Source organism: Schistocerca cancellata, chromosome 1 (assembly GCF_023864275.1).
Source record: "Schistocerca cancellata isolate TAMUIC-IGC-003103 chromosome 1, iqSchCanc2.1, whole genome shotgun sequence".
Taxonomy (NCBI): domain Eukaryota; kingdom Metazoa; phylum Arthropoda; class Insecta; order Orthoptera; family Acrididae; genus Schistocerca; species Schistocerca cancellata.
In genome coordinates this window covers 1,281,448,354-1,281,468,712 of record NC_064626.1, presented here as the reverse complement: position 1 = coordinate 1,281,468,712, position 20,359 = coordinate 1,281,448,354, and the positions used below count along the sequence as shown (strand labels likewise).

The window sequence follows — 20,359 nt, the reverse complement described above, 5'->3', positions numbered from 1 at the left end:
ATCACGGGGTACCGGGTTCTATTCCCCGCCGGGTTGGGGATTTTTCTCCGCCTGGGGACTGGGCGTTTGTGTTGTCGTCATCATTTCATCATCATGCACGAAAGTGGTGAGACTGGACGGAGTAAAGATTGAGAATTTGTACGGACGCTGATAACAGCGTAGTTGAGCGCCCCACAAACCAAACATCATCATCTTAGATAAGAGTGACAACGCAAAAGACACCTGAAAAGTAATGAGAGCATAAAATACGAAATTTAAGAAATTACGTAATAAATCAAAAACATCTGCACTTTGAAAAAACATTTTAAGTTGTTGCAGAATAAATTTTGTGTAGGGTACCTGCAATCAATCTAGTTGTAGTTCAAAACAGAATCTCTCATGGAAATGGAAGTAGTTCGAGTCTCGGTCCGGCACACAGTTTTAATCTGCCAGGAAGTTTCATATCAGCGCACACTCCGCTGCAGAGTGAAAATCTCATTCTGGAAACATCCCCCAGGCTGTGGCTAAGCCACGTCTTTGTAATATCCCTTTTTTCAGGAGTGCTAGTTCTGCAGGGTTCGCAGGAGAGCTTCTGTTAAGTTTGGAAGATAGGAGACGAGATACTGGCAGAAGTAAAGCTGTGAGGACGGGGCGTGAGTCGTGCTTGGGTAGCTCAGTTGGTAGGGCACTTGCCCACGAAAGGCAAAGGTCCCGAGTTCGAGTCTCGGTCCGGCACACAGTTTCAATCTGCCAGGAAGTTTCAGTCATAAAATAGTTTAGCTAAGCTCCTGCATATGATGCACCTAATCCTTTTATTTGAGACACTCGTGTACAATATTTCACAACTGAAGAATGAAGTAAATAAAAATTAGATTTTCGTACTGAATAACGTAACAAATCGATCACTATTTAAATAGTTTCCAGAGCGGGAAAGAAGGAAAGGAAGATAAGAATTTAACGCTCCATAAAAGACAGATCCGCCACGTAGTCAGGTGGTGCGACGCAGGACCGCACAGCTGGCTCAGATGCCGGTGTTGTTGGTGATCCAGGAGCGGACGTCGGAGACCCTGCAGAAGACGGAGGGCTGCTCGTCGCAGGAGACGCCGGTGGTGGGCACGACGCCCACGAGGGTGGTGCCGCTGACGAGGGGCCCGCCGGTGTCGCCCCAGCAGACGAGCCCCCGGTCGCTGGCGCCGGCGCACACCATGTGCTCGGTGACGTACCAGGTGCCCAGCTGCTCCTGGCAGTCGGCGCGCTCCAGCACCGCGCTGCTCACCTGCTCCAGCGTCTCCGGCAGCTCCACGGAGGTCCCGTTGCGGCCCCACCCTGTGGCGACCACTGCAGTCCCCGCCAGAGGGTCAGAGCCTTCCTCGGGGAGCGCTGCTGCCTTCACGTTCGGATCGTCCAGGTTGAACGCAGGGCTGACCTGCAGTGGGCGCGTGCAAACAGGGTGACAGTTACTGAACTACAGGGTGTTACAAAAAGGTACGGCCAAACTTTCAGGAAACATTCCTCACACACAAATAAAGAAAAGATGTTATGTCGCCATGTGTCCGGAAACGCTTAATTTCCATGTTAGAGCTCATTTCAGTTTCGTCAGTATGTACTGTACTTCCTCGATTCACCGCAGTTGGCCGAATTGAAGGAAGGTAATGTTGACTTCGGTGCTTGTGTTGACATGCGACTCATTGCTCTACAGTACTAGCATCAAGCACATCAGTACGTAGCATCAACAGGCTGGTGTTCTTCACGAACGTGGTTTTCCAGTCAGTGCAATGTTTACAAATGCGGAGTTGGCAGATGCCCACTTGATGTATGGATTAGCAAGGGGCAATAGCCGTGGCGCGGTACGTTTGTATCGAGACAGATTTCCAGAACGAAGGTGTCCCGACAGGAATAAGTTCGAAGCAATTGATCGGCGTCTTAGGGAACACGGAACATTACAGCCTATGACTCGCGACTGGGTAAGACCTAGAACGACGAGGACACCTCCAATGGACGAGGCAATTCTTCGTGCAGTTGACGATAACCCTAATGTCAGCGCCAGAGAAGTTGCTGCTGTACAAGGTAACGTTGACTACGTCACTGTATGGAGAGTGCTACCGGAGAACCAGTTGTTTCCGTACCGTGTACAGCCTGTGCAGGTACTATCAGCAGCTGATTGGCCTCCAAGGGTACACTTCTGCGAATGGTTCATCCGACAATGTGTCAATCCTCATTTCAGTGCAAATGTTCTCTTTACGGATGAGGCTTCATTCCAACGTGATCAAATTGTAAATTTTCACAATCAACATGTGTGGGCTGACGAGAATCCGCACGCAATTGTGCAATCACGTCATCAACACAGATTTTCTGTGAACGTTTGCGCAGGCATTGTTGGTGATGTCTTGATTGGGCCCCATGTTCTTCCACCTACGCTCAATGGAGCACGTTATCGTGATTTCATACGGGATACTCTACCTGTGCTGCTAGAAAAAATTGGTTCAAATGGCTCTGAGCACTATGGGACTTAACATCTGTGGTCATCAGTCCCCTAGAACTTAGAACTACTTAAATCTAACTAACCTAAGGACATCACACACATCCATGCCCGAGGCAGGATTCGAACCTGCGACCGTAGCAGTCCCGCGGTTGCGGACTGAGCGCCTAGAACCGCTAGACCACCGCGGCCGGCTTGTGCTGCTAGAACTTGTGGCTTTACAAGTACGACACAACATGCGGTTCATGCACGATGGAGCTCCTGCACATTTCAGTCGAAGTGTTCGTACGCTTCTCAACAACAGATTCGGTGACCGATGGATTGGTAGAGGCGGACCAATTCCATGGCCTCCACGCTCTCCTGACCTCAACCCTCTTGACTTTCATTTATGGGGGAATTTGAAAGCTCTTGTCTACGCAACCCCGGTACCAAATGTAGAGACTCTTCGCGCTCGTCTTGTGGACGGCTGTGATACAATACGCCATTCTCCAGGGCTGCATCAGCGCATCAGGGATTCCAAGCGACGGAGGGTGGATGCATTTATCCTCGCTAACGGAGGACATTTTGAACATTTCCTGTAACAAAGTGTTTGAAGTCACGCTGGTACGTTCTGTTGCTGTGTGCTTCCATTCCATGGTTAATGCGATTTGAAGAGAAGTAATAAAATGAGCTCTAACATGGAAAGTAAGCGTTTCCGGACACATGTCCACATACCATATTTTCTTTCTTTGTGTGTGTGAGGAACGTTTCCTGAACGTTTGGCCGTACCTCTTTGTAACACCCTGTATATGAAAAAGACATGAATTAGTTACAAACTATGGCATGCACACATTTTATTCAGTATGTGAACTGAGACGTGGCGGCTCGGTTTCCTGGCCTAACTACCTCTGGCACCAGCATCGATATTCGCCTCCCTTGTGACTTATCTCTGGTTTTCCTGGTTGAGGTGTGGAGGCTCATCGCAGCGGCAGTGGGTTTTGAACGGCGGGTGACGGTGGGAGGGGGGCTGGAGCAGCAGTGCCTGGAGTCGGGGTTAGTATTAAGATTCTTTTACAGGGAGTGCAGTGGAGCTTGGTTATATCATCGCTAGTCTCATTGAACTCTTCTGAACTCTACATGTCATGTGTGGTCTAGCGTTGGGCATATTTGGATTTGACAGCGCATGTACCCAGGCGGATGGCCGAGCGACTTGTCGAATGTTGGACAGCCGCTAAAGAAGGTGACGGAGGTCGTGCTCTGGAGCTCTGGTGACGGGCGACTCCCTCTGTTATTTTGTAAGGTGTCAGGCAAATCCAACACCTTCCACGAAAACCCTGACATGATAGCAAATCCGGCAGTATGTCACTTAGCTCCGAATAAATCGTGACATTAAATTAACCAAAGTAATACGAGTAACGAGTGAGCAAATGGAATACCACAGGCTAACACAAGAACGCCTAAATGCATGTCATACCTTCCCACCGTGAAACAGACGCAATTCCGATGGGAGAAACGAGAACAGAAGCCGAGAGCAGAGCCGTGTAAGCTAGAAGGCCCTACGATAAGAGACGGACACCCACATCGCCGGCCGACCGCCAGGACCACCCCCCAGCCCATGTTAAAAGATAGAGCCCTCCGGAAGAGCAGTATAGATCTTACGATAACACTAAAAGGTCCACACCATCTGCAAGTTTTAGCGTGAGGCTATACGCGTCTCTGTTACGTTGCAAACATTAAAAACATTGCCCCACAACAAAAAGTATAACGTTTCTCAATGGACAGACAAAATTTTTGTAGGCGGAGCATAAGGTTAACATTGAGACTCTGATTGGTAAGTTGAAAACACAGCCAGATACCTTTTTCATAAACCAACTTCGCGAAATTGTAGTAAGAGAGGTTAGAGTGAGTTGCTACCGAGACGGTGAGGTGCGTGGAGCTGCGCCGCCCGCCGCCCCCTGACGCTGCCTAACCGTCGACAAGGTAATGAACGCACGCGATGCTGCATAAGAGCGCATAAGGCTTCACTCAGAACTGCAGAAGTCTCATCTGTTACATCCCCTTTTTGCGTAATACTTGTGTCGATCGTCAATTAAAGCTCATGGTATTCACATTTGCTACTAGAAGTTAAAATCTGAAACGCGATGATTTTTCCGTTATATAATTACTGAGAAGCCACATCAGCCACTGTAATTTACGACAAGTTAAATAAGTCACTAAAGATAATTGAGGGTCACTGTAGACCATTTTTGATAGTTTTCTCTTTTATGAAACTTAATTTAAACCTAGATTATACACTCCTGGAAATTGAAATAAGAACACTCTGAATTCATTGTCCCACGAAGGGGAAACTTTATTGACACATTCCTGGGGTCAGATACATCACATGATCACACTGACAGAACCACAGGCACATAGACACAGGCAACAGAACATGCACAATGTCGGCACTAGTACAGTGTATATCCACCTTTCGCAGCAATGCAGGCTGCTATTCTCCCATGGAGACGATCGTAGAGATGCTGGATGTAGTCCTGTGGAACGGCTTGCCATGCCATTTCCACCTGGCGCCTCAGTTGGACCAGCGTTCGTGCTGGACGTGCAGACCGCGTGAGACGACGCTTCATCCAGTCCCAGACATGCTCAATGGGGGACAGATCCGGAGATCTTGCTGGCCAGGGTAGTTGACTTACACCTTCTAGAGGACGTTGGGTGGCACGGGATACATGCGGACGTGCATTGTCCTGTTGGAACAGCAAGTTCCCTTGCCGGTCTAGGAATGGTAGAACGATGGGTTCGATGACGGTTTGGATGTACCGTGCACTATTCAGTGTCCCCTCGACGATCACCAGTGGTGTACGGCCAGTGTAGGAGATCGCTCCCCACACCATGATGCCGGGTGTTGGCCCTGTGTGCCTCGGTCGTATGCAGTCCTGATTGTGGCGCTCACCTGCACGGCGCCAAACACGCATACGACCATCATTGGCACCAAGGCAGAAGCGACTCTCGTCGTTGAAGACGACACGTCTCCATTCATCCCTCCATTCACGCCTGTCGCGACACCACTGGAGGCGGGCTGCACGATGTTGGGGCGTGAGCGGAAGACGGCCTAACGGTGTGCGGGACCGTAGCCCAGCTCCATGGAGACGGTTGCGAATGGTCCTCGCCGATACCCCAGGAGCAACAGTGTCCCTAATTTGCTGGGAAGTGGCGGTGCGGTCCCCTACGGCACTGCGTAGGATCCTACGGTCTTGGCGTGCATTCGTGCGTCGCTGCGGTCCGGTCCCAGGTCGACGGGTACGTGCACCTTCCGCCGACCACTGGCGACAACATCGATGTACTGTGGAGACCTCACGCCCCACGTGGTGAGCAATTCGGGGGTACGTCCACCCGGCCTCCCGCATGCCCACTATACGCCCTCGCTCAAAGTCCGTCAACTGCACATACGGTTCACGTCCACGCTGTCGCGGCATGCTACCAGTGTTAAAGACTGCGATGGAGCTCCGTATGCCACGGCAAACTGGCTGACACTGACGGCGGCGGTGCACAAATGCTGCGCAGCTAGCGCCATTCGACGGCCAACACCGCGGTTCCTGGTGTGTACGCTGTGCCGTGCGTGTGATCATTGCTTGTACAGCCCTCTCGCAGTGTCCGGAGCAAGTATGGTGGGTCTGACACACCGGTGTCAATGTGTTCTTTTTTCCATTTCCAGGAGTGTAGATGTGATATGGCATACGTCATCCTTCGATCCATTATAGAACTTGGAAACCCATTCAGGGAATATTCGTTCACATTTTTTGTTGAAAGTAGTTGGTTTTTATCATCCTGTATTAAAAATATTTCCTTTCATCAACAGCGCAATTTATAAACAATGTTTTGTGAGTAGAATAAAAATTCCAATGGTAAACTTAACTGCTTTTTCGACGTTATTTTACCAGCTAACTAAAAATAGGAAAGCCTTGAACCGCTTCCACTAAATTTAGTTAGTATTAAGATTCTTTTACAGGGAGTGCAGTGGAGCTGACGCTGAAATCATTAAGTATTTGATTATATCATCGCTAGTCTCACTGAACTCTTCTGAACTCTACATGTCATGTGTGGTCTGGCGTCTCCTTACCAGCAACAGGTCCCAGGTTCAAACTAGTCAATTCTCTAAAAAACACGCTCAGAGCGTCGCTGCGCGAAAGTGGTAGGGAGACAGAACTTACAACAAACAGATACCTCGCAGAATGTTAGAATTTGAAAAGGAGTTAAAAAGGATAGTTGACGGTGGGGAGAGCGCACCGTAACATACTGCCTATTGATATTCTGGCCCTGTGGTTTTATTGTTTAAAGGAAAATTGGCGCAATATTATCGTGTCTTGCTCAGTGTATAATACGTGTTTGTTTGTTCTGCAGTGTGCGTTGGCTTGAGAGTGGCGAATAGTTGTTAGTGCACCTTCTTCCAAGCCGAGTCAATCTTTTAATTGGTTAATCCCTTGTGTGCACCCGCTTGGAATATGACGTTATGAATATAAGACGTGTATATTTCTATTGTCTATTGTCAAACCTCAATTTATGAAAGGTGTTTATATTTCATTTATAGGATTAGGTAGGAATAATTACTATTTGCCTTCTTGGAAATAACTGTGGTAGCAGGCAATGTCTGCATCAAAGTATTGTTCGCACGAGAGACCGCACATTGATATAATTTTAGAAAGGGCGGGAGGGACAGCGTGTGGATACGTTTTAGGAAAAGAGCCGGAGAGACCGCGCATTGATACATTTTGTAATGGCAGCAGGGATTGTCTGCACCAGAAAGCATTGTTGAGGGGAGAGACCGCACTTTAGCATTCGTAGGAAGTCAGAAGTAAGAGAGATGTGAAGCGAGTCGGTAGCAGGTTTGAAGCGAGAGGCTGAGAGGAGCGGTGTGGCTGCCAGCCACCAGCTATGGTTTACAAGAGATTATAAACGGATGTACAGAGACATCAGCTAACTATTATCATGAGAGGAACAAATATTATTGAACTATTTTTTTGAGAAACTCAAGACTACTGAAGGTATGTTTGCTCAATGCTAGTTGTAAGATTATTGTAAAAAGTAAGTCCAATTTCAACGTTTGTAAAATAATTTCATTCAGCATATAATTAATTTTTGCCAGAAATATTGTATTACTGATTATAATCCGCCCCAAAAACCATCAACGTAAAACTTTGCAAAATTTTATTCTTGTCAAGAAAAAGTTTAACTATGAATTACGGAACTTCACTCAAATTAATTAAAGAATAACGTCAGCTTTGCTATTCAAGAATAACGTCAGCTTTGGCAATAAATACAGCCACTTATTATGACGGCCCACTAGCAGCTAATAGAGTATACTAAAACAGAGTAAGTATATTCATGTCGCAGTTCGATGTAGCAGTCAGATGGCGATCCAGTAACAGTAAGAAGAGGTAAGTAACAGTTTTGGGTTACTTCAGGTAACGACTGAGGGCCACGACGACGACACATGCTATGTTTTGCCGAAATAATCAGAAAATCACTTTTAATAAGCAGCATTTAAATTTGTATGCGAAGATTGAGAAAGAGAATTAAATTCAATGGGAAGATTTCATTTTTTATTATTAAGCAAGAGATAGAAATCCTAAGGCAAGGTTTCATAGGTTATTGTAGAAGGGAAGGTTGTGTAACAAAAGAGATATAGAGGAGACGGGAAGATTTCATGAATTGAAGCGGTAACACCGGTGAGTGGCAACGTCATGGCACTGTATCAGGTACTGGGTATGAACTTGAAATCCAATTGTGATTTAGTAAAGGTGTATTTATTCTAACCTACGTTGATGTGTCTTAGTCGTAATTCAATTACATAGGGCTACTACTGAGTGAAATTTTCTGCTTTGCTTAAGCTCACCTTAACTAGTGTTTCTTAAGGCGTTTGAGCAATACTTATTCATGCATAAGGGGGTTTAATTGCAACTGCTCAGTTTGTACCTGCTCTTTAGTTACATGTAATCACTTATCACATTACCTAAACAGAGGCATATCTATTTATTGTGTACGACAAAATCCTTTCTAATTATCTCTCAGTCTTAGCGAGTTAATAGGGCAGTATCAGGCAGGGTTTCGCAAAGGTAGATCTTGCATCGAACAGATACGGAATTTAAAAACAATTTTGCAAATGAGAAGATGTAGAAATACTGTCGTAACTTTTGTCGATTTTAAAAAGGCTTATGATTCAATAGATAGGCAAACATTATTTCACACTTTAGAGGAGTTTAGGATTGACAGAAAAACAAGGTCAGTTATTCAACAGGCATTAACAGATACAACCTCCAAACTTAAATTCATGGGAGAAACATCAGAAGTATTTCATATTCATACTGCTGTTCGCCAGGGAGATGGAATGTCCCCCCTTCTGTTTAACATGGTTCTGACAAAAAAAGTGAGGACATGGGAAACGGAAATAAAGGGAATTCAGCTTGGGATAAAAAAAAAAGAGCAGAGAATTAGGGTGAAGTGTCTGGCTTTCGCGGACGATCTTGCCATTCTAACGAACAATAGAGTGGAAGCCAAACTTGCACTGGAAAAAGTACACCAAATCTCACAGAAAACTGGGCCACAAATCTCCTACGAGAAAAGACAGTATATAGAAAACAAACCTGTGGATAATCTCCCAATTACTACTCAATACGGGAAAGTGGCACAAGTTGCCCATTTCAGATATCTGGGAGAGATAATCCAACCATCAGGATTGAACTCAATAGCCAATAAAGATAGAATCTCCAGATTACAAAAAGCATATAAGCTCACATGGAATCACAATAATAAGAAATCTATTTCTGTCCATGCGAAACTAAGGCATTACAACACAGTAGTCCTACCAGAAGCACTTTATGTTGCAGAAACTACAGTGATTCATGGTCTTACGAAGATCAGAGAAATTCAAAAGCAGGAAAGAAAAATCCTCAGGAAATTATATGGACCAGTGGTTTGGGAGGGAATTTGGATGAAGAGGACAACTAGAGAGATTTACAAAAGCACTGAAACAATAACAGACACCATTAGAAAAAGAAGGGTGAAATTTTATGGACATATCAGCAGGATGTATAAAAGCAGGATCACAAGACAAATCTTTGAGATAGTAAACAAGAGCAAAGACAAGACAAAGTGGATCACTGAAGCAGAAGAAGACATTAAAGAATTGGGAATCACACAAGACAACATAAACAATAGAGAACAGTTTGGAAACATAATAGAGAAACACACACTTAAACAAGAATATACGGAGAACAGAACGGGAAAATGGTTCAAATAGCTCTGAGCACTATGAGAATTATCATCTGAGGTCATCAGTCCTCTAGATTTAGAAAAAGTTAAACCGAGCTAGCATAAGGACATCACACACATCCATGCCCGAGGCAGGATTCGAACCTGCGACCGTAGCAGCAGCGCGGTTCCGGACTGAAGCTCCTTCAACCGCTCGGCCACAACGGCCGGCAGAACGGGAAAAAGATGGTCGGAAGAACGCAACAGAGAACACTGTGAACGTATGAAGAGAATCTGGGAAGAACGAAGAAAGAAGAAGAAATCATGATTACGCAAGTTCAGTCGCTCTCTCAAAAGGGAATAAGCGAAAATAATAATAATATATATAAGTTTATTTATGTAAGTTTGGCTTTAACTACTTGCTTCATCTAAGGTTACGAGTTGTATTTATCTTGCTAAACCGAGTCTCATCATTAGACAGTGTATATTCTGCTATTGTTTGACACGAGAGTCTACCTTGGTGATTGCACCGTGACTTCTGGGCCGCTACGTTCGCGGCATCCTGCCCAACGCCCAGGGTCTAAGTTATGGTCGCGGGAGCGCTTTTGCCGCGTCGTCTGTCTTACCTACCACAGTTGGAGTTATACCTGGGTTGAGCGACTGCCGCCAGAGTTGTAGGCAATGGAGTTTAGCGGGATTACCTCATGAACGTTTGTAAATTATAATCAAGCTGTTGATCTTCTTACTGTTCATATAAGAGGAGTGTTCAATTTCCCCGGTAACTGTTCTTCATAGAACCGGATGTGCTCTGCATTTGGTAAATGTAGTTTCCCTTTACTGAACGATTCAAATTTCATTCTTACTGTTCATAAACTCAGATGTTTGTGTTTATTGAATACTGTTTCCTTTTGCTTATGTTGGTAAATTTCAGTAGTTTGTCAATTTATATGTAAAAAAAAAAAATTCTGATGTTTTTCATGTTGTTATTAGTCTGGAATTTAACTGATCAGTATGTTTTTCTTAAATAAATGTTAATTTGGTGAAAAATGACGAACTATCTGATGAGTCCCCCTTCTACGTGTTGATGTTTGATCCTTTTCAGTCCTGAAACTGTTACCTCGGTTTCATGAACGTCATTACAGATATTCGGATTTAGGTTATGACATGTTCAATATTTCTGCCGTCTTTGACGGCAGACGAATAGCGACATTCTGTATAATCCACAGAAGTGTCGGAACACCGATGCTGTCGATGACCTCCTGAATGTCTGTTTTCAGCTCAGCAATGATTTTGGCGTTCTTACTGTACACCTGTACACAAACAGGAGCCGTATGTGATCAAAGAAACTAAACTGCGCCCGGACAGACCAATGGTACCGATCGGCCGCCGTGTCATCCTAGGCCAACAGGCGTCACTGGATGCCGATATGGAGGGGCATGTGGTCAACACACCGCTCTCCCGGACGTCTACCAATTTAGATCGGGGATCGAGCTCCGTCTCGCATGAACCATATCTTGTCGAAATCTACATCGCATCTCGAATGTTTGTAAAAAAAACTTTCAGAGTTTATCTTCAAAATGCAATATGTATGACGTCTGTACAATGTTCAGTTCTCGTGCAATAAATTATTGAAAGTGTTCCCGGACTTAATGTATACCCTATATTAAATATGTATGACGCTACAGTAATCTCTTGTTCTCAGAGCGTTATAGACAGTGTGAGGAGAGTATTGGTTATGCACATATTTGTCAATTACAATTGGAGATATCGTGGGTTACGTCAGCGATTCAGAAGCTCAGCTAACTTTTGTATAATTGTATTCTTAAAATCTAGTTAGGCGTAGTTAGAGGATCAGTCAGTAGATGTGGGCTCTTGCACACTCACTTTTATTTTTGAAAGTCATTTGTGTATGTGTTTCTAATGGAAAGAATTTTCATCTACAGATCAGATATTGTGAGTCTATCCATGTTCAAGTGCAGCAACTCGTCGCTGATTGTTTTTGTAATCACCATTATCGAAATCCCACAAACAACTATGCATGGCGTGGTTGTGTGTTCGCCACTTCGTATTTAACTATGTTGATACGCTACCGACGCAACGCCTAACCTCAAACCATATGCTACTACTAAATGGCGCAACAGAACAAAAGAATCACATTTTCCAAACCCCAAAATTTTCACCCATTGTAATGTTTGGCTCAAAGATGCGTACAAGATCTGTTGTAATGGTGCAAAAGCTTGAGGCACTGCGACGTCACCCTCGGACTCCACGGCGCTTCGAACATGGAAGTGTCGATACCTGTAAGAAAATGCCACGGATCAGAAGTTCGTGTGACGTGTGAGGTGCGTGTATTCACCCACCAAATTGCACCACAATTCTGACCAGTGGCACGGTGGACGTGTCATACGATTGGAATGTTGTCACGCTCTCTCTTATCCATATTTCACTCCTTCCTATGACTCCTCTGCAATCGAGGTCAGAACAGTGACGCCCGTCTTTGAAAACACGCAGTTTCCCAATGAGCCAAGGAAAACACCGTCAAAATAGGCACGAAACGGCCGCAAGGGGTGGCATATAGGACAGTGAAACCACTACCCTCTGTGGGGCGTTGATTCTCTCACATTTCGTGGTCGAGAACGACAATTTGTACTCCGGCGAGTAACAAGAAGACGTTATTGACAACCTTGGCCACTGCTAACACCCTCGGGCGTTTTAACCCTCCTAGGACATTGTGGGGCCGCATCCCCATCGAAGATGACCATCTTCTTCTGTGCGGATGCGCAAACAGTGCTCGAATTCTTGCGGGAATAGGCATAAAGCCGCGAGTAATGAGTATAATCGGCAGAGACACGACGAATATAGTGCGGGACAATAAGTTGTGAATGTGGGTCTCACGGGAGGCGTGCCGAAGATAAGTCCCTACAGTCGCACTACCCTCTGTGTCCTCGGTGGCTCAGATGGATGCCGACACGGTAGCTCAGCGTGTTCGGTCAGAGGGTTAGTCGCCCTCTGTAACAAAAAACTGAGTAAACAGATCAACGATGAACCTAAATGGGTGTCATGGGACGTCCGCCCCGAACAAATGGAACGAACAATAAAGAACAAAATAAGACAAAAAAAAAGATGGATAAAGCGTCTGCCATGTAAGCAGGAGATCCCGGGTTCGAGTCCTGGGCGGGACATACATTTTCGACTGTCCCCGTTGACGTATATCAATGCGTGTGTGCAGCTAAGCGTAGCGATTTCGTTGTAATTTCATTCTAAAAATGAGTTGCATGGTTCTTTCGGACATGTCCGAAACAACACTTACCATCTTCATATGTATATGATCATACCTGAATGATATTTTCACTCTGCAGCGGAGTGTCTGCTGATATGAAACTTCCTGGAAGATTAAAACTGTGTGCCGAGGTTCAAATGTGTGTGAAATCTTATGGGACTTAACTGCTAAGGTCATCAGTCCCTAAGCTTACACACTACTTAATCTAAATTAACCTAAGGACAAACACACACACCCATGCCCGAGGGAGGCCTCGAACCTCCGCCGGGACCAGCCGCATAGTCCATGACTGCGGTACCTTAGACCGTTCCGCTAATCATGCGCGGCAAACTGTGTGCCGGATCGAGACTCGAACTCGGAACATTTGCCTTTCGCGGGCAAGTGCTGTACCATCTGAGCTACCCAAGCACGACTCACGACCCGTCCTCACAGCTTCAGTTCTGCTAGTAACTCGTCTTCTACCTTGCAAACTTCACAGCAGCGCTTCTGTGAGTTCGAGTCTGGGTCCGGCACACAGTTTTAATCCTACAGCAAGTTTCATGATCATACCTGTTTGGAGCGCAGTAGTACCGCAATTTTCGCTCTCGTGTATGGGCTGCAACCACTGAAGACTGACCAAATCAACGATATCTCATCGTGATACAAAGCAGCTAAGGGTGGTTACGCTTTCTTGAGCAGTCCTATTTTGCGTCCACCTCTGAAGTGATCACGGGCGGATGTGACACTGACACACGCGTGTATAAAACTGCGAAGGGTGCCTCTAACGTAAGACTGCCCAATTGGGCAAAACCCTGTGTGGCACTCGCCCACCTGTACAGAGAGGACACGTGGCGAAAGCCTAGACACTTACAGACCAGCAGTATAGCGGCTGAAGAGCATTAGCAGGGGCCGTGGTATTTTCGTCACAGGTTCTGTCTGTACAGATACATTTTCAAGGCGCTCAACAGAGGTTTTTTGGTGTGACCGAGAGTTTTACCAAACTGGTGGGTCCTAAAAGGACATTTCGCCGTTGTATTCGCGTATGTGTCAATGTCACACCCTCCCAAACCGCCCCCTTCTCCCTGACCACAGCAGGAAGAGAAATAGGAGGGATGAAAAAGTACTTGCTACTTTAAATCACCTTGAAATTTCGTCGAATGGTGTTGAAGAGTACTTAGTGGTTCCAACACAAGAGTGCTCCAAGGCGGTTTAATGGGGACGCAGTCCCACCATTTCCTTGGAGAAGAGTTGTTTACGAACGCGAAATGCGTGGGAAACAATGCTATAAAGAAAGGGGTAGTATCACCCAGGTCCTTCATGCCACCCCCTGACGCCTTTTGGTGCCGGTTCTGAGAGCCAGTGTGTCTGTAATGCTTCCTCGGTCAGCCACAAGAAAACAACGTGATTTCAACGCTGGGCGTCGCGTTTCTGACTTCCACAGCAGAGGCGTCAAAGGAAGTAGTGAAACGTAGGTAAGGGCGGCTGTGACAACCTTCCCATTGGGTGACACGTCCGCAGTGGCTTTGGACAGAACTGCGAAGTTTGGTGTCAATGTGACGTCTTTAACCCACCTTACACGTCACATGAACTTGTGAGCTCTGGCCTTTTTCCCGCCAGAGTCGACACCTCGCTGTCTAAAACGTCGTTGAGCCCGAGGCTGACGTCACGGGGCGCCTCGCTTTTGCACCGTCACACAGGAAGGGTGTACACACCTCTGAGCCAAGTATGAAACTTTCGTAATCATGTTCAGATTGAAGCTCTTTTGTCCGTGTTTGCTTTTACAATAGATGAACAAGAAACACCCACATAAACAAACAAGTGCTTCACTCACACCTACAACAACAAAACAGCCCACAGAGTAGGCATGATACTAAAAATACAAGAGCTAAAAATAGCCTACAGGACAGAAAAGTCAACAGAGAGAAAACTAAGGACAACCACAGACAAACACAACGTATCTGGTATTTGACAATTAACATGTCAACATTGCAAATCTGTTTATAGAGGACAGACAAGTAGAAACTTTAATAGCAGGTACACAGAACACAGAAGAGCATTAAAAAGTAAGAGCTGTCATTCCACATTTGCTGAACACCTCATCTACAAGAAGCATAGTCCAACGGACAACAATGCTGACTTGAAAATTCTCAAATGCAGCAACAGCTCCCCACAAAAACTAATAACTGAAGAAAACTATGAAACGCAAAAACCCTTAGTTGAAGGAAAACAAGTAATAAATGATACACAGCTCTCTGCAGTGGAACTCTGTTCTCTGCCCTCAAAGAATTATTAGATAACACCAACCTATAGAATGTCCCCCCCCCCCCCACAAATACCTTTCACACACACACACACACACACACACACACACACACACACACACACGCACACACACACAAAATGGCACATACAACTCTGAAAGATTCAAAACAACCGCCAGGAACAGCTTCAACTGTTCCACTGTCCGCCGTCTTATTTTTACAGCTGGTAAACAGTGACAATCAAACCTACCACATAGATTTAACTTCAGGCATAGCCATAACAGTTTTCAAATCGTAATTTATTCTTTAATAATTAGTCTACATTGACTTGTATATGGTTGTAAATGACAAACTGTGAAAGAAAAAAGGCACTATAAAAATATACCTCAGGAAAACCACAGCATGTGGTAAAGAAGCTATAAATACACTACTGGCCATTAAAATTGCTACACCTACAAGAAATGCAGATGATAAACGAGGTATTCATTGGACAAATATATTATACTAGAACTGATATGTGATTACATTTTCACGCAATTTGGGTGCACACATCCTGAAAAATCAGTACACAGAACTACCACCTCCGGCCGTAATAACGGCCTTGATACGCCTGGGCATAGAGTCAAACAGCTTGGATGGCGTGTACAGGTACAGATGCCCATGCAGCTTCAACACGATACCACAGTTCATCAAGAATTGTGACTGGCGTATTGTGACGAGCCAGTTGCTCGGCCACCATTGACCAGACGTTTTCAGTTGGTGAGAGATCTGGAGAATGTGCTGGCCAGGGCAGCAGTCAAACATTTTCTGTATCCAGAAAGGCCCGTAGAGGACATGCAACATGCGGTCGTGCATTGTCCTGCTGAAATGTAGGGTTTCGCGGGGATCGAATGAAGGGTAGAGCCACGGGTCGTAACACATCTGAGATGTAACGTCCACTTTTCAAAGTGCCGTCAGTGCGAACAAGAGGTGACCGAGACATGTAACCAGCGGCACCCCATACCATCACGCCGGGTGGTACACCAGTATGGCGATGACGAATACACGCTTGCAATGTGCGTTCACCGCCGTGTCGCCAAACACGGATGCGACCATCATGATGCTGTAAACAGAACCTGGATTCGTCCGAAAAAGTGACGTTTTGCCATTAGTGCACCCAGGTTCGTCGTCGAGTACACCATCGCAGGCGCTCCTGTCTGTGATGCTGCGTCAAGGGTAACCGCAGCCGTGGCCTCCGATCTGGTAGGACACGTTGCTGCAAACGTCGTCGAACTGTTCGTGCAGACGGTTGTTGTCTTGCAAACGTCCCCATCTGTTGACTCAGGGATCGAGACGGGTCTGCACGATCCGTTACAGCGATGCGGATAAGATGCCTGTCGTCTCTACTGCTAGTGATACGAGGCCGTTGGGATCCAGCACGGCATCCCGTATTACCCTCCTGAACCCACCGATTCCATATTGTGCTAACAGTCATTGGATCTCGACCAACGCGAGCAGCAATGTCGCGATACGATAAACCGCATTCGCGTTAGGTTACAATCCGACCTTTATCAAGGTCGTAAACGTGATGGTACGCATTTCTCCTCCTTACACGAGGCATCACGACAACGTTTCATCAGGCAACACCGGTCAACTGCTGTTTGTGTATGAGAAATCGGTTGGAAACTTTCCTTATGTCAGCACGTTGTAGGTGTCGCCCCCGGCGCCAACCTTGTGTGAATGCTCTGGATAGTTAATCATTTGCATATCACAGCGTCTTTTTCCTGTCGGTTAAATTTCGCGTCTGTAGCACGTAATCTTCGTGGTGTAGCAATTTTAATGGGCCGTAGTGTACTTAATATTATGCATTCTTACAAAAATTTGTAAGTACGATTTTAGAAACTAATATTTACATGTGTACAAACAGTAAAGAGCATCCTTTATGTTTAATAGCCATAAATAAAAGGCCACTGATTATATTGCAACTGCAGTAAAACATGTTTGGGAGATAAAAAGAAGACTGTGTTTTGCTAAAGGCAGACCCCCATCAAAAAAAAGATGTAATGGAATTTAAGAGGCGCAATACGTGAAAATGACGGGTTTCGAAATGTGATCCTTCAGTTTTCTTGTGGAGCGCATTTTAATTCTTTTTTTAATCTTATGGGACTTAACTGCTAAGGTCATCAGTCCCTAAGCTTACACACTACTTAACCTAAATTATCCTAAGGACAAACACACACACCCATGCCCGAGGGAGGACTCGAACCTCCGCCGGGACCAGCCGCACAGTCCATGACTGCAGCGCCCCTGACCGCTCGGCTAATCCCACGCGGCTTCATTTTAATATCGCCAGAGTGCGAACGGTTTCTTTCAGGAGTGCTAGTTCTGCAGGGTTCGCAGGAGAGCTTCTGTAAAGTTTGGAAGGTAGGAGACTGAGATACTGGCAGAAGTGAAGCTATGAGGACGGGGCGTGAGTCGTGCTTGGGTAGCTCAGTTGTTGGAGCACTCGCCTGCGAAAGGCAAAGGTCAAGAGTTCGAGTCTCGGTCGGGCACACAGTTTTAATCTGCCAGGAAGTTTCATATCTGCCAACGGTTTAGTTTCTACAGGGAGTTGTAGAATTTTAGAACATGTTTTTGCTCGCGTATCATGTCGTTTTTGGCAACCCAGAATCGACTCTGTAGGAATCAACATGGATTCCGGAAACAGCGATCGTGTGAGACCCGACTCGCTTTATTTGTTCGTGAGACCCAAAAAATATTAGATACAGGCTCCCAGATAAGATGCCATTTTCCTTGACTTCCGGAAGGCGTTCGATACAGTTCCGCACTGTCGCCTGATAAACAAAGTAAGAGCCTACGGAATATCAGACCAGCTGTGTGGCTGGATTGAAGAGTTTTTAGCAAACAGAACACAGCATGTTGTTCTCAATGGAGAGACATCTACAGACGTTAAAGTAACCTCTGGCGTGCCACAGGGGAGTGTTATGGGACCATTGCTTTTCACGATATATATAAATGACCTAGTAGATAGTGTCGGAAGTTCCATGCGGGTTTTCGCGGATGATGCTGTAGTATACAGAGAAGTTGGAGCATTAGAAAATTGTAGCGTAATGCAGGAAGATCTGCAGCGGATAGGCACTTGGTGCAGGGAATGGCAACCTTTCCCTTAACATAGACAAATGTAATGTATTGCGAATACATAGAAAGAAGGATCCTTTATTGTATGATTATATGAATGCGGAACAAACACTGGTAGCAGTCACTGTTGTAAAATATCTGGGAGTATGCGTACGGAACGATTTGAAGTGGAATGATCACATAAAATCAATTGTTGGTAAGGCAGGTACCAGGTTGAGAGTTCTTAGAAAATGTAGTCCATCAACAAAGGAGGTGGCTTACAAAACACTCGTTCGATCTATACTTGAGTATTGCTCATCAGTGTGGGATCCGTACCAGATCGGGTTGACGGAGGCGATAGAGAAGATCCAAAGGAGAGCGGCGCGTTTCGTCACAGGGTTATTTGGAAAGCGTGATAGCGTTACGGAAATGTTTAGCAAACTCAAGTGGCAGACTCTGCAAGAGAGGCGCTTTGTATCGCGGTGTAGCTTGCTCGCCAGGTTTCGAGAGGGTGCGTTTCTGGACGAGGTATCGAATATATTGCTTCCCCCTACTTATACCTCCCGAGGAGATCACGAATGTAAAATTAGAGAGATTCGAGCGCGCACGGAGGCTTTCAGACAGTCGTTCTTCCCGCGAACCATACGCGACTGGAACAGGAAAGGGAGGTAATGACAGTGGCACGTAAAGTGCCCTCCGCCACACACCGTTGGGTGGCTTGCGGAGTATAAATGTAGATGTAGATGTAGGACCTGAGCAACCGCGCGCTGCGCATGCGCCTCGGCAGCTGAGTTTCGAATCTTTGTTTGGCGACGTAGTGCCCTGTAAAGTAGCCTTGCAGCGGGGCGCAGTCGAGCAGTGAGCGTGGCGCACCTTGAGCAGCGCGAAGTCGTAGTCCATGGCGGTGGGCAGCGCCAGGTAGTGGCGCACCGCCTGCGTCACGTTGTGCAGCGACCCGCCGCTGGAGCGCGCGGCGCTGCCGGCGCGCAGCTGCAGGTGCTCCAGGTGGTCGGTGCCCACGCACGACTTGGCCGTCAGCGCCCACTCGCCGCCGATGACGGCCGCGCCGCAGGTGTGCGACCCGTCGTACTGCAGCGACAGCTGCCACGGGAAGTCGGCGATGGCGGCCGGACTGCCTCCCACGATGCGCTTCTGCCGCGGCGCCGCCACACAAGACGCCGCCGCCAGCAGCAGCAGCAGCAGGACCAGCGCGGGGCTGGGACCGCGGCGCAGCGCCATGCCGCCCACTGTCGCTCGGTGGCCTGGCCGTGCCGCGGCGCCAGTGCTCGCAGCGCTATCGCCGGGCGCTGCTGCTGACCCCAGCGCGCTCGCGATAACGTCCCAAAGTGTGGAGTCTTCCCGCGCTATCAGCTGGGCAACCCAGCTGCTCTTAATAATATCTTACCATCTCCCAGCCTTCTGTGACCGTATATCTGCGTTCTGTAGCCTCGCCTGGAATTCTCCGTTGGAATTCGCACGTACAGTGGCACCACTAAGTACTGACACACCATCATGTATACATTACAAACAAATAAAGGCCCCATCTGGAACCGCGCGACAGCAACGGTCGAGGGCCCGAATCCTGCCTCGGCCATGGATGTGTGTAATGTCCTTAAGGTAGTTAGGTTTAAGTAGTTCTAAGTTCTAGGGGACTGATCAAGTCAGATGTTAAGTCCCATAGTGCTAAGAGCCATTTGAACCAAATGAAGGCCCTCTGTTATATTTAATAATGCACAATAGTAAACATATGTTTCTCGCAACAAACTATTGCTTTACGAAAAGAAATCAATTTCTCTACATATCAAAAAAGTATTGGCACACTTAGAGAAAAATGAAGTAATGTCTCTCTAATCCACGTAACTCAGTTCTAGTAGCCTGTGCGCTTACTGTTGGCACTGATATGAGCTTGTAGACGTCTACATCTACATCTACATCCATACTACGCAAGCCACCTGGCGGTGTGTGGCGGAGAGTACTTTGAGTACTTCTATCGGATCTCTCTTCCATTTCAGTCTCGTATTGTTCGTGGAAAGAAAGATCGTCGGTATGCCTCTGTGTGGCTTC

At 46.4% G+C, this 20,359-nt stretch overlaps 1 protein-coding gene across 1 annotated transcript; it reads right to left on the bottom strand.

Annotated features, from left to right (window-relative positions):
- Nucleotides 1-772: 772 nt before the first annotated feature.
- Nucleotides 773-19,534, bottom strand: LOC126147421 (trypsin-7-like). The gene is made up of 2 exons (XM_049915696.1): nucleotides 19,169-19,534; nucleotides 773-1,405 (listed from the first exon to the last, which is right to left on the bottom strand). The coding sequence occupies exons 1-2, from the start codon at nucleotides 19,532-19,534 to the stop codon at nucleotides 1,001-1,003; spliced, it is 771 nt and encodes a 256-aa protein (XP_049771653.1). The 3' UTR covers nucleotides 773-1,000.
- Between the last annotated feature and the right edge of the window lie 825 nt (nucleotides 19,535-20,359).

Bases quoted from the DNA above. Each gene is read 5' to 3' on its own strand.
- LOC126147421 (XM_049915696.1), bottom strand. From the start codon at position 19,534: ATGGCGCTGCGCCGCGGTCCCAGCCCCGCGCTGGTCCTGCTGCTGCTG. The intron at 1,406-19,168 runs GTGCGCCACGCT...CGCCCACTGCAG, and splicing joins ACGACTTCGCGCTGCTCAAG to GTCAGCCCTGCGTTCAACCT.